The 26,187-nt window shown below is 45.2% G+C and overlaps 2 protein-coding genes across 2 annotated transcripts in view; one reads left to right on the forward strand and one right to left on the reverse strand.

Annotated features, from left to right (window-relative positions):
* The window catches only part of LOC142817725 (uncharacterized), a 461,268-nt gene that overhangs the window by 186,954 nt on the left and 248,127 nt on the right, over positions 1-26,187 (reverse strand). The window contains exon 2 of the mRNA XM_075895197.1: positions 4,299-4,372. Coding sequence (XP_075751312.1) covers positions 4,299-4,311 — 13 coding nt within the window. The 5' untranslated portion in view covers positions 4,312-4,372. The remainder of the gene's footprint in view (positions 1-4,298; positions 4,373-26,187) is intronic.
* Positions 17,109-26,187, forward strand: part of LOC119174728 (17-beta-hydroxysteroid dehydrogenase 13) — a 141,478-nt gene continuing 132,399 nt past the window's right edge. The window contains exon 1 of the mRNA XM_075895192.1: positions 17,109-17,727. Within this exon, the coding sequence (XP_075751307.1) occupies positions 17,500-17,727 (228 nt within the window). The 5' untranslated portion in view covers positions 17,109-17,499. The remainder of the gene's footprint in view (positions 17,728-26,187) is intronic.

Genomic DNA, 26,187 nt, shown 5'->3' on the forward strand with positions numbered 1-26,187 from the left:
GCCACGACTTTTTAAAAGTCAGTATCTCTGTCTTTTTTTTTAGATTACCGGTGACGTCTTCTATTAAAACCACATAAATGGGCCCGCATATTTGGATGTCTTGTTTATTTTTCATTGTATAACAGGTTTTATGTGCTAAAAACGACGTAAACCAATAGAGAAGGGTGAGGGGTTTGGTTCTCTGTGTGCTTTATCGTCCCTAAAAGCAATTAAACCATGCATAGTTCACAAATTCCACATCAAGTTCTCGTTTACTTTTCCTTCAGTCAGCACAAAAATCGCGCTTGTAAAGCAGCTCACGTTCGCGCCAGCAGCCATGTTACAAACGATGTGGTGACGACTTTGCATATTGTGGGCGATAGCCTGAGCTTTACTGCAGTAAACAAAGTTTCTGCCTCATCTGTCAACAGATTATGCCTTTATTAAGAGGAAAATTACGGTTGTATACGCGTGGCTTCGTTATCGTACATTGTTTGATGACAAAAAAAGAATCGTTCACCCGTGAAATGAGGTCATGTCTTGATCTCTTCCTTTTGAATAAAAGTTATCGCGATTATGACGTATAGCGCAGGGCCCCGATTCCGCCACATTTATGTGATAAGCTCGCTACGGTGTGAAATCTGAATGGCAGAACTCCTTCGTGATTGTTGCGAAGTTCACCTTCATGAAGACGGACTCCACTCCGTTCGCACAGGACTTTGAACTATGTCCGCTAACGTGAACCCACATCTCGTAAAAGTAATGAAATGGTGACAACGAGAGCGGCGGTGACTAATCTCTTTTCATTTCGCTCGACGGGTCGATCGATTTACGAAAGGTGGGTCAGGTGATCCTAGTTTTCGCAACATGCAGCCTTCGGCTCACTTTTGCTTCTTCTGCTTCACAGGGGCGTCTCGGAGACGCTCGTCCGAGGCAATAACACACCTTCATCATCTTCTCCCGAAGTAACGAGGCCCGTGGGCTGAACTGCAATATTAACATAATCTTCCAACCACTTCCGGATTATGAGCTGTAAGTGGTTTATAATCGCTCGCTTTCTCGAAACACTACCGTAATGTAGTCATTTGCATGAACTTGTGTAATCGTGGGTTCAGTAAGTTTCCTAATAGCCAGCGCTGCGTCACATTAAGTCCTCAATTACTTGGTGCAAAGAGATGTCCTCTCATTTCCGACTATTCAGATTAGGATTACGAGACTCCAGTCACAATTAAGAGTACCGTAATACTTTAATACTCTTGAGAAACTATGAATGAGTACCATAGTGCTTTTTCGCAAATGTTGTGAACATCTTTATCAACTAATGTTCAGCGGACAAAAAAAAAACAATAAGCGTACCAGCAGAATAACTTAATCTGGTTAATGAAGCAGGCATGATTGGTTGATCTCTTGCACAGTTGAGATTACACGATATCAATGAAGCTTATACAGGCTTCGCCACACAAACGTGCTATACGTATACTAGAGGTGATAAACATTACACAGAATGGATGCGAAAAAAACATAATAGAGTAGAGCACCGATTCAAGTATAGGTGAGCAGTAACGCAACAAGGACGTCTGTATCTACAAGCACGGAGGTTATACTAATCCATAAGGTACCTATTGTTACCACGGTAACCGAGCAAGCACAGTGTCGCAGTTCCCACCAGTTACTTTTGCAGGCAACTCAAATCAGCCGAGGACAAGAGGCCGAGTGAACGTAAATGTTATATACTACTAACATGCAAGCATACCAGAAAACGTTAGGCGCCAAATATATGCACCACTTTTCAGGAGGTTATTTCTTTTCTTTCAGTTATCGTCTTTACATAGAAATACATTTACTTATTTTTTTATATGAAATATCTTTTGAATGTGTATGCAACATGTACATACTCTTGTAAAAGAATTGTGCGGAAGCCGGCTACAAAATAGCCTTTCAAGCAAAGACAGACTTATTGCTTAGCAAAGCACTCGAGACATTCGCGCGCAGACATTATCTTGCGGGAACGCGAACTTTAGCACACCTGCGGACATGATTTGTTGCCGGGGATTTGCGTATTAAACTGAAATCCCGGATCCCTCGTCGCAAGCCCCTGTCCCTTCGCTTGACAAATGTTACATCCGCTCACTACGTGCGCTGGCTGTGTTTCATTTATATTTAATATACCAAATCTCAGTTTATTTCGCTACCATGTATTCTTGTTGCAAGGACCAGAAGCGCAATAAGACGAAATACCGTGTTCTGTCTTGTTTCGTGCTCTTTCGGCTGGTGAAAACTTATTCATGCCATGAATATATGCCACCCTCATGCGTCGTATTATGCTGACTCATTCGTAACGCAGATCTCCGCCCTCACTTTCTGGCTTTGGTTGTTCCTAATCCCATGTTTCCTTTAAATATTAAGGACAGCCAGCAATATTTCGCGTCGTCTGGTATGCAGCTTGCGTATACTGGTTTTGTCCTTTTCTTCGAGTCATTTGCTTTTGCCCAGTCTCGAGACAGCTCACCATTCTCTGTACTTCCAGCCTCTTTTTTTATTCATCGTGGTGTGGCTGCGGTGCTTAATTCCACTCCTTGGTGATCTTAAATGACACGCTCACTTTTCAGAAGGAGGAATTACATAACTTTAATTTCTCATGTCCAAATTTGAGTTTGTGTACCCCCTTTTGTTTCCTTGTATAACTCGTCGTTCCAGCTTAAAACTAGGGTCGCGGTGAATGAAACTTGGGTGCTAATCTCTTTTTACTCCAGAGTTCATAATCTGTCGCTAGGACAGATAGAAGACTAATCTAGCACCATTAACTGCGCACGGCGTATACAGGGGATTCGGTAACGTTATAAAGTACTCCATGCATAATAAACGCTTTCCTTTTTTCACAATAAGCAATTTATTATTGTGTTGGTTCTGTAGCTTTTCAATATATAATGTACTTTGATCTCCTTGGCTTCGCGGTTATCTTAATTAGGTCGCATAGGTAGAGCTAGTGAACCGGTTTTTTAACGCTGCGAACAAAGCGAAAGTGACTTCATTCTCTCGTTAATGCACTGGCTTTGTTACGCTGACTCCTACGGTGTTCAACGCCTGGCTTACACAAGATTTCCGGGCTTTCGTAAATGCAAATTCTAGAATATGGTGCACCTTTTACGCGAGCTACCACGTAAGTGGAAGTGATCCATCGCGTCCTCATTGCGTGCTTAACGAAAATTTATTCCATGAAGACAAACAAGACTACAAGGGTCGAAACGTCGGTTGCAGCGACACCCCATGTTGCAGAGATTTTTCGTCGCCTCGCGCTATCACCTTCGCTTGCGCCTTCTATCTTACTTGTACAGCCGAAAAATGGATTAACTATGGGAAATCGGCCTCTAGAACTTCATGCCTTCCTCTCACTTGGAGCAGGGTTGACGATATGCCACAATTTCCTCGTCTCTGAATCGTATTGCCACTGGTCATCCCACGTACTGGCGATCATAACTTTTACCTTTCTTCCCTTTTTAGCATTTGTTAGACAGACGAGGGAAAATGTAGCAGCTTCAGAAACATCTACTGTCGACCTAAGTAGCGGTTCCGCATCGAAAATGTGGAAAGTAATTGTTGACCGAAGCTAAAACTAGGCGTTAGAGCGGTACTGCTGAACAGACATGCAAAGCCTCGAGTCAACTCTCCAAGATTCGATAATGGCGCCGCTATAGGTCGTGATGATAGAACGAAACCACGCTGACCTACGCCGTGTCAGTTTGTGTCACTCTGGCGTATACAGCCGGGGTAAGGGGGCAGGAAAATTCAATTTTTAGCCCGGCCCCGCCCCCCTCATCAAGTTCTTCAGCTTGAATTTTTACATCTGCGCGTACACATACGTAAATATACACAAACATACCTAAACGCTGGCCAAACCCCCCCCCCCCTCCACCTTCCAAAATGTTTCTGGCTTCACTCCCCGTTTTCTTCCACAAATACTTTACCAATAAACTTGTGTAAAAGGGGAGATGAGGTATGCGTGCATGCGTGCGTGCGTGCGTGTTTGGTATCGAGCGTTACGGGCGTTCACATGCGTGCTATGTGTGTGCCTCACAAAATGTCCCAAATGTTCGCAAAGCATTCAGACAAGCCTTTCTAAAGCTTCAACCATCTGCAATATCTGCCCAAGCGTGGTTTCTCTTCTTTTTCCATCCAAGCACATCTAAAGCAATGAAGTGAGCCCTATATAAGCTACCATATATAGGCAATAAGGAAATAAAACCGACACCTCGAAAGGTTTAATCGTGTGTACATGCATTTCGGAATCAGATTTGCCATTATGGACAGCAAACACTCACAGATGTGGTCCATGCAACGGTTCCGTGTTGTTGCGTTAACCCGCAGTGGAGCCTAGAGATGAAATGCAGGCATCCTATTGGACAAAACAAGAAGGAAGCGGAAAGGGACCATAAACATGAATCTACAACAAAGGGTTGTAGCACTAATTTCACTTCGACATTGCCACGTATTCTTGAATAGAAAACACGCTGATAACATCTACGTCGTAAGTACCTTTTTGCTGCGGTTCTTGTTAAAATATACAGATAAACAGACATGGAGAAATCAATAAGCAATATGAAAAAGAATAGGCAAACAAATAAGAACAATTTTATTGTAGATGCTGGACGTGTTATTAGAAAAAGGTATTCAGCATGTGACAAACACCACTTATACCTATGTTGTAAGAAAAGACAAAAATTACCTCTTACTGTTTTTCGTGAGGCCTGATTTGCCATGTGTTTCGTGATATTAAAAGAGACGCGTTGACTCGCTCTTTTGAGAGTCGCGCCTATACGTCCACTTTTTGAGGAGAGTGTAACATATCGAAAAGAGAGTTAACGTGCACCTTTATAGGTGAAACATGTGGGTCGCACATGAGGACTCCCCAAAGAGAGTAACAAGACGACTTTAAAGTGAAAGTGGAACACATAATTGGAGACCCACAACTTTAGTGAAACTTTCTTAAGAGCATACTTCCTTAGTAGCCATTTATCTACACTGCAGTTCTTTTGCCCAAAGAGGAAGATGGCTCGGACAGAAGAGCAATCACTAACGCCAAGCCACTCTTTTCACTTACTGGAAAATGTTAACCGTTTTTTTTTTCTTGATGTTTGAAACCTTTGAAACCCATTGCATTGATCCAGTCATTTTCGGTAAAAAAAATATTGGTGGGTAGATTAAGGCGTGTGATCTTGACACGTTTTTGATGATAGTTCCAAACTATGTTACTTTATTAGACGAATACTTCTTTCTTGCACTCACCGAGAACGTAAAAAATATCGTTATAATTTCAAAAAGCAAACGCGCTATTGCGTATCGGGTGCACAAAGAGAGGTTATGAAGTTATCCCGTCAGTTCTGCCCGTTATTGACAAAATAATTATCAGCCGGAAAACGGAGTTTTTCGACAGCTTGTACCCGTCATAACTACTAGTAGTTGTTTTCTTTTCTGTAGGTATTTAACAGTACCCGAAGCTGTCGAGATCTTCGACTATCTGAGACCTACCTTGCGCCCGATGGCGATAAACGAAATACGACAAGAGAGATCACATGGTACGCAACGGCTGTTTTCAACTCGGAAAAGCAATAAATGCTCATTGATGGCATTATACTCGCCTCTCTGTGTGTCCGTAATTACAGCGGGCTTTTTCCGTGTCTTTCCTTTAACTGCAGCTGATTTATTTTTTCGATTGTGCAAATGTCCATTATTGTTCGACGCGCACGCAAACGGAAATTATAAATGGTTGGCTCACACGGGTGCCGTAATGTTAACACAAGGGCTAATAACTTTTAAAATGTTTTATATGGCGAGCAACGTTATAACGAAAGTTATTCGCAGTAAACTCAACGTTATACCCACGTGGAACGTGGAACAGTGAACACTGTTTAGAAGATGAATAGGAGAAAGACTCACTCACTCAGGGTGGCGCAATCAAACTCTGCATATAAGATATGCAAGAAATCGACAAATGCGTACGACAGCTGGCCAGTATCCAGCGGCTCCGAAGTCTATACACCAACGTTATTAACGTGTAAGTAGTGGTAACATCACCAGTGCCGCAGGCACGAGAGCTCCGATTGGCAGACCAATTTCTCTCTCTGTCTGAGATTGTAAGAGGAAAAGGTTCGCCTCCGGCTGCTGCATTCGTTGGGCACCCGGCAGACGTAATCTGTTGTCTCATCAACAGCGGTGCGATAGCGTGCAGTACGTATACGAGACGGCTGCACTCGCGTACGCCTCATGGCGGGTAGCCTGTACCCAAGAGTAAGCCGAGATGGCAGAGCATATGCCTTAATGCGAATGATAAAGACTACACACGGTAGCAAGGAAAACTACTCGGTGTCAGTAAAAACTGCTAACGCCGAGCCACTTTGCTCGTCTGCGCTCGCGGAACTGGGATACCACTGAGCCTTTTATACGTAGAGCTTCCGCCACGTCTGTAGCTTGGGCTTCACCGCATGACTGCTTCTCGTGCACGCGGTGAGGAATAAAACGCGAGACGGAAAAAGAGAGACTGCATTAACGTATCACGAGGAGCAAATCACTGCAGTTCATATTGTTGCCCACGTGAGAAAGAAAGGGCAGATTGCGAGGTTGTGGACAGAACACTATAATAGCATAACGTTGTCTTTACTGTCTGTTCTTGCCGGCAATTGCGGCTTTCTTTTTTTTTTCTGGTCCAGAGTCTATACGCGTATTGCACGCTGTCCTTCACCGCCGCTATTGGTTTGGGTCGTCGTGGTCTTCCTTCTGCTATACTGTGCTGACGAGAATTCTTGTCGCTGTCACCACGCCTTGTGGACTTTTTAACAATCTGCAGTGGAGCAAGAACTATAGCACATGCTTTAGCCACACTCAGCCGCGTTCAGCCACGCTTAGCCCGGTGACGTAGTGCCAATAGAAGCTAATACCCGTATGCCTACGGGATAGCGATTATAACTAATCCTGACTCTGGTGTCAGAGATATACGAGTCAGGTGAATTGTTTAAAGAGGCGTTCTGTTACTGTTCGGAAAATGAACAGGTATAGGAAATCCAGCTATCCTGTTAGGCCAGCCGCAAAGACTTTGGTGTGTACCGAATATATCGTAATCATAAGCCGGTATGTGTCATGACAAATTCGTTAAATCCGACTGCGCACAGGGGATACAGTAAAAATAAAAAACAACAACATCCGGATTATTCCGTTCGTAAACACCACAGCTGCACGCCAATAAACAAGGTAGAATCACGTAGCTGCAAATCCACGATTCAGAAACGACCAGATTAGACGTCACAATTGTCCTGATTCGTTGTTTCAAGTCTTGAGTGACTCAGAGCAAGAATCGCCTTCTTCCTCTCTTTTTTTGTTCCATTGAATCTGTATTTGATTAGGCGAAACCAAGATTCCACCTTGGCAGGTTCGAAATGCACCTGGAAAATCTCGCAATTACCCAGGCATGAGACAATGGAAGTGAACTATTTTAAAGACAAATATAGTTCCTTCTAGGCTGTTTTTAGGCGTTAGTCAGGTGACGAGAGTTATTCTTACAGCAAGCCGAGATGACTGCAGGGGCGGATACAGTCACTCATTTTAGGGGGGGGGGGGGAGAGGGCACTGTCCTGACAGTCTTCTTTTTAGTAGTTACAATATCATCACCGCAAGAACCCCTTAACATCATAAATACCATTAATTTGTGCTAATCAATCACAGTAGGTGGACGACAAGTGAAAAAGAGGGAGCCGACACAGACTTGGGGGGGGGGGGACGCTCGCTTTTACCATCCCCTTCTGTCTAGACCCGCCACTAAATCACTAGAGAGATTTACACACACTCATCATGTTCGCCATTTCGGGGAGCCCCTCGAATGTTCGCATTTCAGCGTCAAGATATTGCTGCACACACCAGTTGATCATTCAGGCGATGCCACTCAGCACCACATGTGACAAGTATTTGACATTCGTCAGTCACTTGCAAGGTCACTTGTAATCAGCCACTTGCATATGTCGGAGAAAAGTCTGCGATAATGGGTTCCTCAATGAAATTTCATGGAGTGAGAAACACTTTTAATGAAAATAAAACGACTAAGCACCTAAAACCGGTCCTGGGTGCTATACTCTGAAAAAAGCGCACGCGGAGAAGCGCGAGGAATCCCAAGATGATACGGCTGAGATGCTGGAAAAAATGAAAGAGTGAAGAAAAAACGCCCCGTTTACATCGCGTAAGTAAGAGGATGCATGTGACAGATAGACAAACAGCGTACCCCAGAGGTCGTGGTTTATTGCACATCGATCGTAGATACACGCGTGGCAGTAGGTGCATGACAACTTCAACAGCCCTTCAATGGCGTATCGAGGGGCTTATGTGCACGGCAAAACAGTCGTGTAAGAAGCTTTGGAATATTAAAATGTTATGTAAGAAATGTCGAGAGGATGTCCAGTGAAAACCCGAGTTTGTAGAAACCAGAGAATGTTAGAGATGAGCAGACTGTGTTTTTTCTATTTGTTTCTTTTTTTCCCCTCTTATGGCACTCGTACATTTCAATTGGACGTTCATGTATAGCTTACGTACTGTGCACGTACGCAGCTTACGTTGTGCACGTAAAGTCCACGTAAGCAGCTTTTCGAGCTGAAATTTCGTTTTATAACGTGTAAGCGTGGAAAATAAATCTCCAGAAGCATTCCTTCCTCGCTGATGTTCCACACTACTTCTGTATTGCACTTGAAGAGGCAAGACAGCTTTTCATGTGATCAGGCTTTCGAGAATTGAGTGGGACTGCAGAGAAGATTAGTATGGATTAAAAGGCACACCTTCTAGCGAGCACGATGACGTAACCTCTGATGGCTCCAAACATCCCTCCTAAGTAGACAAGATTAACTTAACCGAACCTGCTCGTCCAGCTTGTTCGGAGTGAAAACGAATGCCGGTTTGACCAATGGCCCATGGCCACGGGTTTGATCCAGGCCAGGGCAACCACATTTCGATGGGGGCGAAACGCGAAATCAATTTTATTTTATGCTTTGAAACCCGAGGAGCGGGTAATCGTTCCGTGTTGCCCCACTTTAAGGCCTGCCCCACAATCATATTGCAGTTTCGGGCACGTGAAGCCTCCGGATTTGATCGTTACTGAAGGGAAGGAAGGACAGGAACAACAAAAGAGAAGGCAAGGAGGTTAACCAGGCGCATGCCCAGTTTGCTACCCTACGCTGTGGGAACGGGAAGGGAGGTATAAAGATGAGAGAGAGAGAGCAAAGAGAAGAGAAAGAAAACAAAAGAATGTCCGTCAATGGGCTGACGCGTATGCAGCGGTTGCTGGGGAGTGCGCTTTAACTATAGGAGGACAAACAGAGAAGAAACAGGCGCTCGAGAGATTGTGTCGCGTTTTTTTCTGTCTTTGTGCCCGTAGTTAGTGCGTGCTCTCCAGTAACGATGAATACCCATGAACTCACCCTGCTTAGCTGCTCAGAATTTCAGCAGTACAACGTTGTGCAGAAGGAGGCGGTAGATAATGCGTCTTATAAGTATTCCAGCGATTCTTGTTACGGCTCATAGACCTCGGTGGCGGCAGCGTAAGCGAAAAATCCGGTGAAGCACACCGAAATACAGCCCTTGAAGGTTCGCCAGACCCAGGCGCATTTGTATGGACTGTTTTCCTATTATTGGAGCTCTCTCGATCGTGGCCTTGTAAACGATCAGTTCTGATCTTTCATCGATGTCTCCTGTAGTTTCACGTTGCCACATTTCATTGTTGCCTGGACATGAAGGCATGACCATCACTGTTGCTGGTACGCGATTTGAAGTGTTGCGCTGCTAACGTAGATGAAGAAGGTCTCATGCATTCTTGACGACGAAAAAAAAAAGAATAAAGAAAGGAAGAAAGAAATGAAGAGAAAAAGAAATGAAGACAGAGAGAAACTAGAATAGAAAGAAAAGCTCAAGAAAGAGAGAAATAAAGAGAAAGAAATAAGTAAAAACAGAAAAAAGAATGACCGAAAGAAAGAAAGGAAGAAAGAAAGAAAGAAAGAAAGATAGAAAGAAACAAAGAAAGAAAGAAAGAAAGAAAGAAAGAAAGAAAGAAAGAAAGAAAGAAAGAAAGAAAGAAAGAAAGAAAGAAAGAAAGAAAGAAAGAAAGAAAGCTCACAGCTTTTTCTGCATTATTTCTATTTCTTGCATATTCATTTATATAGATACGGATACATAAACAATGAGTGACGTCGACGACAGCGACAAAATCCAGCCGAGAGTGTTCATATAATTGCTATCGCAATGAAAGAGACAAAGACGGGTATATATATAGTCGGTAAGGTGCACATATACCAACATTCTAACACTAGGTTGCATCATCCCTGTAAGTGAAAGATTCTTTCTTTTTATATAAATAGTCAACTAAAGGAACCTATGAACAAGCGATTAGTTCAGCTGCATCTAGGCATGATCGATGTCTCGAAGGGCCTACGTATTGTTTTTTTTCATTCTTTTTCGCCCGTTTAAGCCCTTTTAAGCCCGGAACACAGACGTTCCGTGCCAGCCACGTGCTTATCTCGGGAAATCCGCCTATTTAACGATGCTTTCGAAAATGTCAAACCGATACGTGTCGGCGTGCCATCGTTCCCACTGCCGCGAAGGGCACCACTGATGCTGTGTACATACATACAGGTATTCCACGAAACTCTCGTCCCGGTGTCTGCCATCGCGTGACTCTGTCTATCGCTCGAACGAACATGGGGGAATGGAATCTTTTCGAGGTCACTGTGGCACTCGGCACGCGATGATGCCTTTCAGTAGCTGATGAGTCACTCGGTTCCAGAAACGTCGTTACGACTGCAGTTTAGTTACCTTTTCTTTTTTCTTTAGGCGTGCGCTTGACAGTGACAGGACACAGTATACTGTATATGGGAACTGACTTTGCTGTTGACAATAGAACAGATGAGTTTCAAAACAAATGACGGTCATCCTGCGAAACTGAGGATGTAAAGACGAATTGCTTCTGAAAGTTATGTACAGACCACATAGGTATAATGAATTAATTTACTCATGCGTATTATAGCACTGTGTATTTAGCACTAATTCACTACTATGCGTGCGCGCGCACATAACCACGCACGCAGACACACACACCAAATTCAAATTGGACAAAAGGCAAGGTAAACTGGCGTGTCGTACAAAATTACAACGAAGACAACTCGGTCAAAAGAAACAATATAGCGCAATTCATAAGTACGAGAGATTGATTGATTCGGGACGTTTCCTAACGGCACATTGTTTAACTACCCCGAGTGTTCTTGCCTTTCATTTTCACACAAATGCAGCATGCCATGGTGTGAATCGAACCTACGACCTCGAACTATGCGGCGCAACCCCCCGTATCCAGCACGATATACTGCAGTAGACGCATGCAGTTGTCACACGAAAGTAAGCTAGTTTCGTATCGGCGCATTCGTGTCAGTGGTCAAAAATGTAACCCCATCTATCAGTCTTGCTACGAAAAAAGTATTAATAATAAAAGGTGTCCGACTCTTTTTGTTATTTTGGTACATATATGACTCTCACACATATAACTCACTCTATCACTCTAAAAAGATAGGTTAACTCTTTTTTGAAGAGGCCTGGGAGGTCCCCAAAAGAGTGTCACGTGTTTTTTGAAGAAAATTTTTGAGTTATTTATGTTATAGTCATATACGTCGCAAAACAAATTCAGAACACCGAAGCTCCTTCGCCACAAGCGATGTCCATTGTCACCGTCGTAGTATGTCTCTGTCGTATATCGAAACTCAGGTGTTATATATACCGTACATAGAGCGTTCACAGAGAGCATATTGTTTAAAAATAGACCATACTCTGTCCGTTTGACTGTCCGTGCGTCCATTCGTCCGTCCTTGCGTGCGTGCATTCCTAACGTTGACAATATATGGACCTTAGCACCAATCTTTTTTTCTTCATAAACATTTACTTCGAGGATCGGCTGCCAACGTTTTTTTTTAAATATTTCGAGAACTGGCTACATAGTCATAAAAAAGTGCTGGCTTTCAAAAGTGAATCACGTGCAAAGGTGGGCACATCTGGAATGAAAGGGTAATTTTGTGTGTGCGTGAGTTACGGACAATGCGTAAGACGGCAATGCATAATAGAGCACCGCTGCACCAAACCACCGGCAAGTGCGCAGACGGCCGCCAAGCTGACAAATTCGTCATTCTCTAACCAACAGCAAGCGTGAAGTATACGCCTCGCCTCGAGACGCTTGTCGTGAAAGAGGCGTCAATATTTCGGGAAGCTATTGCTCGGTTTGAGTCACAGGAGGAAAAAAAACACACTCAAAAAACAACAGCCGTTCAGTCGAAGGCATGTGACCGCAGGCTTCTGCGCTCTATAGGCATGATTCACACATTTCAACGCTACGCTCTCGAGCACGGAATTACATAGATACATGCTGCTGTGCAGAGGAATAGCAGCAGGGAGCTAAGTTAAAGCCTCCGAACCTTAAAGGAAGCGCATCTCGATGGAAACATTCATCACGAGTTGCCTTTTTCATGCATTCGAAATAAGAATGTGAAGCCGCTAGGGTCAATAATAATAATAATAATAATAATAATAATAATAATAATAATAATAATAATAATAAGAAGAAGAAGAAGAAGAAGAAGAAGAAGAAGAAGAAGAAGAAGAAGAAGAAGAAGAAGAAGAAGAAGAAGAAGAAGAAGAAGAAGAATGGTTTTAAGTCCTAAAACGATGCTGCATGGCGTAGTGGAGGGCTCCGGGAATTGCTGCCATCAGCTGTCTTTAACACACACTGTGAGTCTTCCCGACCGCAAAGTACACGAGCCTTCACCAGTCGCCTCCACCAAAGTGTGACCGCCGCAGCGAGGGTCGAACCCGTGACCTTCAGGTCTGCAGCTGAGCACCGTACACCTACAAATTGGCCGTTGAGGGACAGCTGCTATAGAGTTATAAATCGGTTGTTTTATGCTGTGCGCAGTATGTATCAGTATAGTTCGTCGCAGGTAAATGGTGTAGCGCATAGTTATGTTTTTATGTAAGTGCTGTGGTAGTTATAGCAATAGACAGATATTGGTTAAATGCAGCATATAGTTCTTTTTTGGTATGTATACATGAACGTATTAGTGCATTCGTTATCTCCACTCCTGCGTGTAGTAGTCTTCGTCTACGAGCACTCAAAATAAATAAATAAATAAATAAATAAATAAATAAATAAATAAATAAATAAATAAATAAATAAATTCTTAAGTGAAGCATTGTGGCAATCCGTAATAGTTGTGTAAATGCAAAACCAATCGTATGCCGTGCGGTGATCCCTGCTTTGTTGGAAAAGGCAGAAACAGGAATGGGAACCATTGTCGAACCATTTACAGTAGATTCTCGTTCATAGATTTTTCTTATATACTTTTGTTGGGGTAATACGTTTTTGTTGCTTTTCACGTCTAACGTCTCGTAAGCACGTTGTATTGTCACGCAGCCTATACAATTGCGTTTTCGATATATAGAAATTGGATAATGTGATCGCAGACGCGTTCATTTACTGCATTAACTAGTTATTACTTCACTGTGTTTTACTATACACAGTCAATTTTACTGACGTGCTTTACTATACAAGGTGACAGCTTACCGTTTTTTTTATGTTATGAGACTCAAAAAGTTGCGGGAAGTCATAAGTAAAGTATGGTTACTGTTAATTTTGCAGGAATGCATTACTTTTCGCATTTTGGAGACAGCATCAGATGTTCAGCTGCCCGTTTTCCAATGTAAACATGGCGTCCATGACGTAGTTAGTCAGTGTGCAGCCGCAAACGCGCTGTTTAGTTCACTGAGAGAAACATATTCGTAATACGACACTAACATCTACACTGAACCGTCGAAATGTTTCTCCCATTCGCATTTTCGTGTATATAATTTTCCAAGCGAGTTAACGACGCGAGCGGGCAAAACCAAAATCAGCATCAAGCTGCTGTACCATTACTCAAAGAGCAACACAAATTAACGGGAGCAGCGCCTCCGTAGCCTACGCTTAAATGTCGAGATGTCACAGGAATGTAGCTTAGACAACACCGCTACCAGTAATGGTATTGAGCGCAGTACACCTAATGCGGCTGCGTAGATGGCTGCATCGGGGCGCGCGAAAATGCCTACTCGGGCATAGCACATGTAGCGATCCACATCGCTGATTCGAAGGGGCGGTATGAAAAACTTTGCTGAATAAATAAAAAAAACTGATTGGTGTAGCATGGTGTGATGCTTATTCCCGCAATCTCTTACGTTGAGATGTGTCAATTATAAAGCGAGAAGAAGATTCTACCGTTATGTTTGCAACCAAGAAGGCATGTCCGTGTAAGTCTTGGATCTTGCTTCAGATAATAGAATTTTCGAATGATACGTTACACTTTCATATTCTCCTGAGTATCAACGCGATTTCAATACATATTTACTCCGGATTTAATTGATATGTGGGGTTTAGCGTCCCAAAACCACCATATAATTATGAGAGACGCCATAGTGGACGGCTCCGGAAATTTCGACCACCTGTGGTTCTTTAACGTGCACGCAAATATGAGCACACGGGCCTACAGCATTTCCGCCTCCATTGGAAATGCAGCCGCCGCAGCCGAGATTCGATCCCGCGATCTGCGGGTCAGCAGCCGAGTACCTTAGCCACTAGATCACCGCGGTGGGGCACTCTGTATTTAAGACATGCATTTCATTTTCTTTTTTTTTTCAAAATTATAGGTAATTCAAACAGATGCAAAGCCGCGTCCGGCTTTTTCTTCGTTTTCAGGGAATATCGACGCCACTCAATATGAATGCAGCCCATATTGCAACGTCTACTGCGCATTACGTGGTGACAGAGGGGGGCACTGCATTTTACATGGCCGCGGCGAAGGTGTACCGGCGGACTCAGAAGACTCAAATAGCAATACTTTCAACAGGGACGTATGGTTGTCTGTAAAATTAATGTTGCCTTGACTTTCACTGTTGCTTAGCTCGACTGTCAACCCACAGGTCGTGGGATCAAATCCTGGCTGCGGCGGCTGCATCTTTCATGGAGGTGAAAATACTCGAGGCCCCTGGGCTTCGATTTTGGTGCACGTTAAAAAACCTCAAGTGGTCGAAATTTCCAGACACTCTCCAGTACGGTACCTCTCTTAATCATATCGTGGTTTCGGGACGTTAAAGCCGATGAATTATTGTGGATTCACTATTGCTTAAGAAAGTATATCATCAGCCTTGATTAGCGTGATTGCATGACACCAGCTCTATCAGCACCACCACAACTTTGCGTGAGGGAAGTGGGAAATGTTTGCAGATGCGAGAGCCTTATACATGGCGAGAGGGCCTCATACAGTGACGCACACACGTGAAAAAAATGAATAAATGAGCGGCTGGGTGAAAAACTCAATGTCAACCCCAGAAAAATCTATATACAAAATGGTAAATTATCGTTCGCCAGGGTTCAGCACCGGTATGTCTAGCACGATGTAATAATTTTTTGTTCAATAAAGGAAGTAGTTTTTTGAACTCCAACATAAAGCATCCAGGACGAGGTCAGTCATCTGTAGTCAATGTTTACGAATGTAATATTTCCGATTCCCACATCTCGATGGGAGTGAACTGTGAAAGCGCTTGGTTCCTTCGTTTTCGGTGAACATCCCGGAGTCCCCCCCACTGTGGCGTTCCTAATTTTCACATCCTAATCTTGGCACGAAAATCCCCTTGATTTCATCAATAATTCCTAAAGATGGAAGCGAGCAGTTCACCGTCACCAAATTCAAGATTAGCAAGGCGAATCCACGCGCCGCGCCAACGACGATGTCGTCTCTTATTAAAGTAGCAGTACAGTGTCTAAAAATATACTGCCAGTATATTTCTAGACACTGTAGCAGCAGCTTGCACTTCTTATTTATTGTTCTTCATCTCCAATTGACAGTGGCGCATACCCACTGTGGGGGATTGACCAAGAATTGAGTGGTTTGATAAAATAGTATGAAGACTTACAATAATTGAGGGTATATAACGGAAGGATTACAGATTACCTAAAAATTTATGGCGCTTGATCTAATGCATATATTTATGTTTATTTAGAAAAAAAATGTCTGCCTTAAGTTAGTGCAATACCCCCATTTTTATATGTATATGATGTTTTAGACACGTTGGATAACAATATTGATTAGATAGTCAACCAATTAGTTTCATTAATATAGTCCTTGACAGCCGGGCATACCTTCGAATTGCAGAACCCAGAAACGAAGGCTCCAAAAGCTAAAATGACATGTACAAATAAATACGTACCAGTACCACGTAAATTTATTTCTAAAATGGATCCTCGTACTGTAGTAAACCAGTTGCAGGTCAAAAAGAAATAATCTATTGTTTCTAGTGCACCACAGAACGCGCACAGTGGCGACAGTGCCTCATCTCATGGTTCACACCCAATGCAGGTGATTGACCAAGTCGTAGGTAATTTTTGCAGTATGTTACTCGGATATGCTAAAATTACCTGATATAACGAATTTAAGTCGTAAGAAAATATTTATCTGATGTAGAATTCTGCAAGATACTCACATCGGCGTGTGAGCGACGTAATTCTACCAGGTCGAAAACCATGTGGTATTATTATTAAACGAAATTCATAAAACGCATTTTTATGGTGTGGCCATTAAAATGTATCATTTTTTTAAGTCTCCATTACAGAAACTCCAGTATATTTAGAATTGATAAATAGTAGAATGCGCACATAAGTAATTGATCCAGCAATTCCCAACAAATTCTGAATACTTTTAGAAAGGATACGAATCATCTAAGTACTTTTAGGCAAAGACGACGACGATGACAAAATGAATTTGAGTGACCCGCCCCCTATTTCCAAGCGTAAGCGAACAACCAAAATTCGGCCGGACAACAACCACGGCGACGCGGCCCCAAGAGGGGGCCCTCAAATTTCCCGAACTCGACGCTTCGACGGCGTGCCGCGGGGCGTCGCGCCGTGCGTCGGCTTTGAACAGCTGGCGGGGCAGCAGGCGGCGGTCGAGGCGGCGTCGACGCCGGCGCGGCGAGGGGCCCAGCCGAGGCCGCACACGGCGAGGGGCCTCGAGGTGTCGTGAGACAGTGCGTGCTCGACCGCCGAACGGAGCAGCTGCAAAATTCCCCGCCTGCTCTACGCTCGCGTTGTCGACGCCTTCGTGGGACGGAGCGACCCTCGAACGACAAGATCGCCTCGGCGTCCCTGACCGACCTTCGGAAAAGGCCCCGCGAGTCCAGTCTAGCCGCCGCGGCACTTCGGCGTATCCTTCCCGCGCGGCGGCAGCCTCGTTTCCGACCGCGGACTTTGTGAAACCCACGTGGTGCTCCACGCCTTTTGTCAAAACAGAAGCTGCCGTCGCTCCCTCGTAGCCGTGCCTCGGACTTGGCCTGCGATTGCTCACCGTGGCGCCTCCTCCGTCACCACGAGAGCGCCGCGCACTTTGAAAACAACGCCGTCGTCGGAACCGGCTGAAGGGAAGCGAGCGTACCGCCATGGAGGTGGCTCCGTACTTCTTGCTCCTGCTCGAGCTGCTGGGCGTCGTGGGGCGCTGCGTGTTGTCGGTGCTTGTGTACATGCTTCGACTTGTGGTTCCCGCGAGCCGCAAGTCGCTGCGCGACAAGCGCGTGCTCGTCACCGGAGCGGGACACGGGCTGGGACGCGAGATCGCCCTGCGTTGCGCGCAGCTCGGCGCCAAACTCGTCCTGCTCGACATCAACAAGGTGGGTGGATTTTGAACGTGCGTTTTGGCACACTCCTACAAGTACGCCCACCCGATATTCGACAATTTAAGCAGCTTTTGGGTGGGCGATTTCTCTTTTTTTGTCGTGTTTTCCAGGCTATTGAGTTTATATGCGGGTACGCGCATACAGGCGGTTTATTCAGTCGTTAGTGCGTCTCAGATGCTTATCGTCATGAGATAGCATTTGCGATATCGTTTATCGAAGTATGACTTCACATATACTTTCTGACTCTTAGTTGTGCGCATTCCGTGCTGCAACGTAATACTTCCGCAGTTCTGAGGCTTGCTTTCGCAGTATGCGCGTTGACATGTGCATAAGTATAGTCACACGTCCACTGGAATAATGGAAGACCCCTCCCACCCCCCTCCCCTCTGAGCGAAGTGATCGCGCCTGCTCTCTCCCCGTTCTAAAGAACAAGCATACCCAAGACAATACCCGTAACGTCCACAGCTCCCTGCCCCAACGACTCGCTGGGAGGACCCTTCCCCGCTCCCTCATCCCTGTCTAGAAAAGAAAAATATAATGCAAAATAATAAATGCTGAGGTTTTACGTGCCAAAACAATGATATGAGGCACGCCATTGTGGAAGGCTCCAGCATTCATCGCTTCCATCGAAAATGCCGGAACCTAACCCTTATATAATCTTCGTGTCGTGGGTCAGCAGCCGAGCATCTTAGCCACCATACGGATCACCACGGAGGTTTTGTACCGTTTCGGCGGTGTTGTTGAAAGATGCGGACAGAATGGGTACCTTTTTGTAAGGTCGAGTTTATCCGACCCCAACGTTTTTCTTTTGCCCACTAACGCGCTGTTTAATCAAACTGCAAACGCGCCTATCTCAACTTTACAAGACAGCACCCGTGTACTGGTAGAAATGTATAAGAAAAAGGTCTTTAAGAAAACAAAACAACTTGTCAGATTTCGGCTCCCTCCCAATAGCATTCATCAAAAGCCTGCAACGACCGCGGACTCATTCAAGGAGCAACCTCGACCCGACAATTTCGTAAACGCCGAGACATACCGGAATATTTCCATTTACGCATAAGTCGTGCATGAGAGAAAGAGCATTCTTTTCGAAGGTCACTTTCAGAACGCCTGTCTGGTGCACGTTACACGGCAGGAGGAAATAACTGTACGGGGTCGCATGCGACGCTGCGCACCGTCCTTGTGCTGTTGTTTACTAATAAAGCCGCGTGGGGCGGTCGGTAATTCGCAGTTTACGATTGTCTCGCTTGTTTTTCTTTTTTTACTACCGATGAGTCATAAACTAAGTGTTTTGCCACTTCGTCCATTCGTGACTCAATACTAATGCATTGACGGTGGGAATGCCGCACTATCAAATGTCCAACTTCCCGCAAAATCTGTTGATTAGTGGAGGAAGGAGAAGGGATATACAGTAGCTAAGCTCTCCACCTTGGGAAAGCTTAGTCAATACCCTATCAGTCCCAATACCTGAGCAGCCTAAATTATCCTCTGCATTTTTTCTTTCTTTCAGTGTAGCACACTGCAGACATGAGCGACGCTTTTTGTAAACTGCCAAAGGCTGGTCTTAAGATTGGGTAACCCACAAAAAGTTTATCCGTCTATGCCAAATTAATCCGTCATTTACGGATTGATTATCTGTGCTTTCCTTAATGTGCGCAGCTAGTACGGCATCCTAGCCATTCTCCCGCTGCTACTCTCAGATCAGTTAAACGACAAGCGAATTCGCGTAAGATCGCTAAACCCTCCGTCTATCACTGCATGCGACCTTTGAGGCCCAGATAGAAAAAAAAAATAGTTTCCCTTGCATCCTAGCTCTCCAAAGTTTTGACTCTGTGGAGCCGGCAGGTTTAGACCAATGTAGCCGCGTGCCTTATCTATGTCGGCTCGCATGTTAGGCAGAATACGTGCTCGCGATAGGAGAAAGTTGCTTGCCAACAACGACCAACATTACCCAGCAGCGCTGATATTATGCGAGTTAATCCGGTAATTTTCTTAAAGCTTGCATACGCCCCCTTGCGACAGTTTCTCTCATAATGGCAGCGCATTAAAAATGTGTTTCGTTCAGCGACGAAGTCTGGAGTGTATACATTACACCGTCAAGTTCAACTATAGTTAGAGGCGGTTACAGCCGCCCCACAACTACGTCGGTGTCGCTCTTTTGACGCCACGTACGTCACTGCCAACCGTGCTCTCAATTTTGCCACCGGTATCAACTAGCACGCGATCGACCGTGAGGCTAATCCCAGAATGTCTACACTACACCGCGCAGCGTAGTTTCCAGATGCCGCCGAGCTAACGAGAAAATAATCATACCCACCCCCTCTCCCCATAAAAAACAAACAGCGCTGCGATATTTTGCGAAGGATCTCGAAAAAAAGCGTTGTTTATATGTACTTTCTTCATTCGTGAAAGTATCTTCAAAACACGAAAAAAAAACTTGTTCGAATACGAAGGTGAAAACTAAGTTCACTTATTTCTGCACCGTGGAAATATGCGCAAATATATATAGACGAAATCGCATATAAGCTTTTAAACATATTCTCTAATGTAGCATCTGCTCTGTTCATTGCACAGTTTACTGATCTGTGAATAACATAATTGCTGGCTCCCTCAACGTGTGTTAAAATAATCATGATAATTGCCTTCACGGGGCCAAATCCACGGTGTAATTGTGAGGCACACCGTGTAGTGAGGAGCCATGGATTTCATTTCGACCACCTGGGGGGGGGGGGGGAGTGATTTTAAAGAAAAGAAGAGAAAAGTGAGCCCCGTAACGGTCTCTCAGGGGCAGGACACCTCAACAGTAGCTCACGAGGGATGGAGGTAGAGAAGTGAATAAAAGGTTCCTTAACGTGCACCTATATAGGCACACGGGTGTTCTTCGCAGTTCGCCCCCGTCGAAACGCGGCCGCCGTAGTCGGGGATCGAACTCGCGACCTCGAGCTTATCAGCGCAATGACGTAGGTGCTAAGCTACCGCGGCAGGCGCACGGTTGATTTCAATTTTCAACTAGACGAAGTCGACGACGAACGCACGATTATTTAATCCGACGAGCACCAAAATAACTGCATTTGGAAAAGAATTGCGAATAACCCCTCCTACCCACCAATAACGCGGCAGACTGAAAAATCTACAAGTGCCGATAAAAAAAAAAGACCAAATCCGTTTATTCTATTCGGAACTAGACAACCATGCCGCGCAAAATTCGTTTACCTATTCTGCTTTCTTACAGAGAAGTCTCGGTGACGTAAGGTATACACATGTCTCGATTCATCGCCCCTTTTCCTTTCTTTCTCTCTTTCTTTCTCTTTCCCTCTGTCGAGTCGTTCTATGCGCGCTAATGACTTCGCGATGACCGGGCGTCACATTGCCCCCGCGAGCATCGGCTATCGATACGCGTCGCATTCAATAAACGCGTCCCACACGTGGTGCAAGTCGAGTATGTTGCTGTTCGCATCCATTTAGAGATGCGGCATCTCGATAAGCGAGCCGCCTATAGCAGCTGTTGCGTGCCGCGGACTAGAAATCAGATTACGGTTCTGGGGTCGCTCCGTCTGCGTGCTCGCGATTATGAAATTTAATGCTCCGGTCCGGGAGTGTTTTAAGCGCTTTATGGGCTCGTGTAACTTCTATACGGCGAGAACAAAAAAGAGGAAAAAAAAAAACAGAGCACGATGGGGTTTCACTTCCAGATAACGTGAGAAAAAGGACACTGATATATTCAATGGAGGATCGCGAAAAAGGTGGCGTTTATTGAAAGTTGGTCGTTTCGTGTTCGTAACGTTTTTTTTTTTTTCGGTTCAACGGTGCGCCGCGACATAATTCAGTTGCGAACGCTCAGATAACGGGAAAATTGGAAAATATTTAAGCCGCTCGACTTCCTGCATTGTTGCTAAACCATTTATGCACACGGTGGTGTTGAATGAGCGCGGATAATAAATTCTGTGTCTCTTATCGCTAAATAACCTTCAGAAACACTTTCCACGCAAATGCAGTGGTTTAATAAGACGCTTTTGTTTCAGTCGATAAAATATTCCACCCAGACTTTGCGGTCGCATTTCACTGATTGCGCAGCGTTTGGCATATCGTCGTCGATCCTTTCTTGTGCCTTCATCTCATCTATCATTCCATGTGCATTCGAGCTTAACTGTATTTCGACTTGGCGATCATACATTATTTCTATTCGATTATCTATTCGACCATCTATACTGACACGAAATGCGCGGGTTCGACCCCGGACGTGGTGGCAGCGTCATGGTGGAACTGAAATGCTAGAGAGTAGTGTACTTAAACCTCATGTGAACCTTTAAGAAAACTCGGGTGGCCGAAATTTCCAGAGAATTCGCACTACGACGCGCCTCATAATTATGCCGTGGTGTTCGTACGTAAAACCGCACGAGTTATGTTAAAGCACAGTCTCATTATCCATAAGAAATTTTACAGTTTCGGAATTGTACATATGAGCGTCTGCTGCCAGTGATTAGCACAGTTCAGTGGCACATTTCACTGCAATAGGACCTCCACTCAGGTCTTCTTGAATGAATGCCTTTGAATCAAATATTTCAATGTCGATAAATTGGAAAGTCACAGAATTCTTTATGGATTCCTTATGGATTCGCCTGAGTTGACTCGAAGAAGAAATCCATCTTTTCCTTGTCACTAAAATACAATGATGATTTGATTGATTTGTGGAGTTTAACGTCCCCAAACCACCATATGATTATGAGAGACGCCGTAGTGGAGAGCTCCGGAAATTTCGACCACCTGGGGTTCTTTAACGTGCACCCAAATCTGAGTACACGGGCCTACAACATTTCCGCCTCCATCGGAAATGCAGCCGCCACAGCCGCGATTTGATCCCGCGACCTGCGGGTCAGCAGCCAAGTACCTTAGCCACTAGACCACCGTGGCGGGGCCGCTAAAATACAAAGGCGCGTACACTCTAAAAAATATCGAGTAAAAAGGGTGTCTTTTTGTCCCACAACAATAATCGTCATCTGGCTTGCGTGCGCTTCCTTTCTTGAAAACTCGGCGCTGGCCACTTTCCTATCGAGAATGCAACGTAACCCTGATAATGGGCATGTCGATCGTGACCGGAGTGTACCGGGCGCGGGGTGACAGCGCAAGGATAGAAAGCAATATAGATGACGATTATTGTTGTGTGACAAAAAGACACCCTTTTTTACTCGCCCTTTTTTTTTTTTAGAGTGTACTATCCAGGATGGGTTCAAGATGGAAGAAAATGAGGCATTTGCCAGCCCAAGAGCACGTTTTACTAAGTTAACTGCAGGAGTACGCCTGACTGTGCTGCTTGGTACACGAATAAAGCGAGAACAAACGGCTCCGTACACGGGACTGCGTCTGTCGTTCTTTCGCCGTCCAGTGCCAGTGAGGCTTTGTCTTGTTCAATAGTTTACCGTCTCATCAGTAGACTGCATCAAACACCCCCCCCCCCCCCCAAAGAGTTCTGCACCCAGGGCGCTTCTGTGTGATCGGAGACCATGGAGGCTTACTGCATCTCACATTGTTGTTCTGCCCTGCCCCCAGGATGCCATGTGATGATGTCGCCACGTGACGTCACGAATCATAACTATCAGTGACATGAAGATGAAGTCGGACGTGTGACGTCACAACGTGAGTATGGTATTTTGCATAATCGTGTCGACGCTGCCAGCGGTAACTTTTCGCTTTTTATGAGTGGTCTAAGGCTTCGTCCTTGATAATTGAGTTGTCCCTCTCTGGCTTCGTCTTTTATACGCAATCAGTGGCGTCACAGCACACTGTATAATCTCTATGGCTGTGGACGTTCCGTGATAAGGCGTTGCATGCTGCTCTTCCGGAGCGTGTTTTTCTGCGCGTATTCGCTGCCGGTTCCGGAAGTCAGGCGGGCGGAACCCGGCGAGGTGTCCTATCTCAGACGAGGTGTCATATGCTGGTGTTTCCGGAAGTCGTGTCCGACGCTCCGTTGCCGACTTCCGCACCTTACTGGCGAACTTTCCTTCCTATACGTCTAGCGACCGAAGTTTTACGGTGGCGTTCTGGAGTTGCGGCACACTGTACTGGCGCAAGCTTGGTCAGGGCAGCTCCGACCCTGATAAGTTGCGTGTGAAAGGGATGAGGTGTTTTATGCTTGTGTAACCGCTGTAACCATTGGTGATTCGGCCTAATAAACGCCGTGGCGACCCCAACGCTGCTACTGTCTTACAATATTACTGATGTAACCATTGTATACGTGAACACTGATGTAAGCACTCGCTTATTTCTTCCTACAAATATATATCCTAACAAGCCGTTGCTTTTCCTTCCGGTGCCCCTGTAGCATCTCTCGGGTGCGTTCTGAATGACCTTGCAATGTTTATTAACTTGCTTTTTAGTCGATATACGGCATGTAAGACGTCCTCTATAGTGTATATACGCTTCTTTCTTCTATTTAGTGTCATAATAGTGATCGCCAGGCCATTTTGTATCATTGCAGGACGAAAGCAATTTCATCGCCCCACCTAAGGCCGTTCATTCCACAACCACCCTTCCCCTCTCTTGATATTACTCTAGTCGCTCTAACTTACCTTTGGTTATTTGTCCTTGGCGTTGCGTGAGCTGCCGAAGTTATTTTTTTTTTAATGTCAAAGGGGGTGTCGTCTATACGCTGTTTTTTTTTTTTCGCTTACCCACTCTGGATGCCTTCCTGACTCATAATGTGGCGCCTATCAATTACCGTTCCATCGCACGTTGCGTACTCTTCAATTACCTCTCTAGTTTACTTGTTATTCTCAGAAATCCTGCCCTATGCGTTTGTACTGGCGATATACAAGTCCGGTTTTTAACTGATCCGAGAATAAAGAATGTCGGGAACAAGGTTCGCACATTTGGGAAGGGATAATTACTTTTGGAAATAGAAAAGCAACTGAATTTTTTGCGCACGGCACAACGCGACTGCGGTGGGAGCTGGGGAAAATAGGCTAGAAGAGATGGGAGATTTGAATCTGCGTCTGCTCGACGAAGACTCCAAGACAGTGGCGCATTGAGCTGGAGCTCCTGAGACGAAAGGGGGGGTAGTGGGGTACCTCCTTCCATAGTCTTTCGCTCTCTCTGGGCCTAACTGGCCGACGAGACTGGATGTCCGATAGTGGACATTTGGACTCGCAGGACGTTCAAGCTCAAATAGGCTACGCCCTACGCTATGCCCACCGCTGCTTCTCGACAGTAGCAGCGCCGTGGCAACAATTAGACGTTCGGGAATGCCTGCTTGGTAAGGAACCTAACATGCCGTAATTCATTGTCTGCATCGTCTGGAATTTTTCGTTATCAGGTTTATCATCTCTATTTCTTCTCGCAGTTGTCGTCAAGGGATGTGTTTACCACGTGGCCGAGATTCTAATAGTGGTTATCGAGACGTGTTGTAAACGTGCTTTGTGCCGTATACTGCGCGTGGAGTCTTCCGTGTGGCTCTGCCGTAATCGTAATTCCAGCTGCCGCTGTTTTTCTTTAGCAGGTAGTTGGAATAAATATTGGATAGGCTTGTGCGTGGTAATGGTCAGTATAGTGAGGCTTCCGATGATGCTGATGTTGAATTGAACTATACAAATGGTCGGTTAAGCTGGAAAAACGCGACGAGCTAAACGTCGGCAGCCATGAATTCGCTTTGCCTCTCTCTCTTCCCTATTGACCTACGGTTAGTGCACACGCTTCGAAGTTGCACAAAACAGAACGAGGATTTGTCGCGTGCACCTTGCGTGATTGCACTTGTAACTACACATAAGCAGCTCTGAAATGACGTCTTCGTAGTTCAAAATGATGCACATGTAACTATACACACAAGAAGCCATGAAATGACCTCTTCGTAGTTCAAAACGAACGGAGAGCCCGCTATGTATGCATGCACAAACCACACGCATTTGTGGAAGTCAACTGAAATACGGAACCCGAGGGGGAAACAGAGAAGACACGCAATAAATCAAGAAAGTGAATAGGGCACTCTCTTACGCTCGCTCGGGTGCGTCCTACAGACACAAACACGCACCACAAGCGACTTCCTCCACATAGAATATCTATACGTCGTTGCGTTTCGTCTCAGCCTGCTATCTCCTCCCCGTTCATTTTTTTCCTCGGCTCTTATAACGTTGTACTCTGCTGGAACACTGGGAGAAAGCTGGAAAAAACGGTAAGGACCGAGTCTGCAGCAGGCTTTTCGCTGCACGCGCGTCATGCGGGTCCTCAACGCGAGTCTTTTCCAGAAGCGTGTGCCTATCTATATAGGCGCGACGCGCGCTGGGGAATTGTGCGACCGCGTTGGCTGCTGCTGCTTCTGCCGCTGCGCATCTTTCTACTATTACGTGAGCGGCTTGTTTGTGCTTTCTAGGGGTTCTCGGGGGTAAGAGCGTTTTGTCCGAACAAGTGGGCTCTGCAGCCGGAGAGATTGGACGCGCTCCACATCGCCTTTGTCCGAAGCTATAT

The sequence above is a fragment of the Rhipicephalus microplus genome, chromosome 5 (genome assembly GCF_043290135.1).
Source record: "Rhipicephalus microplus isolate Deutch F79 chromosome 5, USDA_Rmic, whole genome shotgun sequence".
NCBI classification, from domain to species: Eukaryota; Metazoa; Arthropoda; class Arachnida; order Ixodida; family Ixodidae; genus Rhipicephalus; species Rhipicephalus microplus.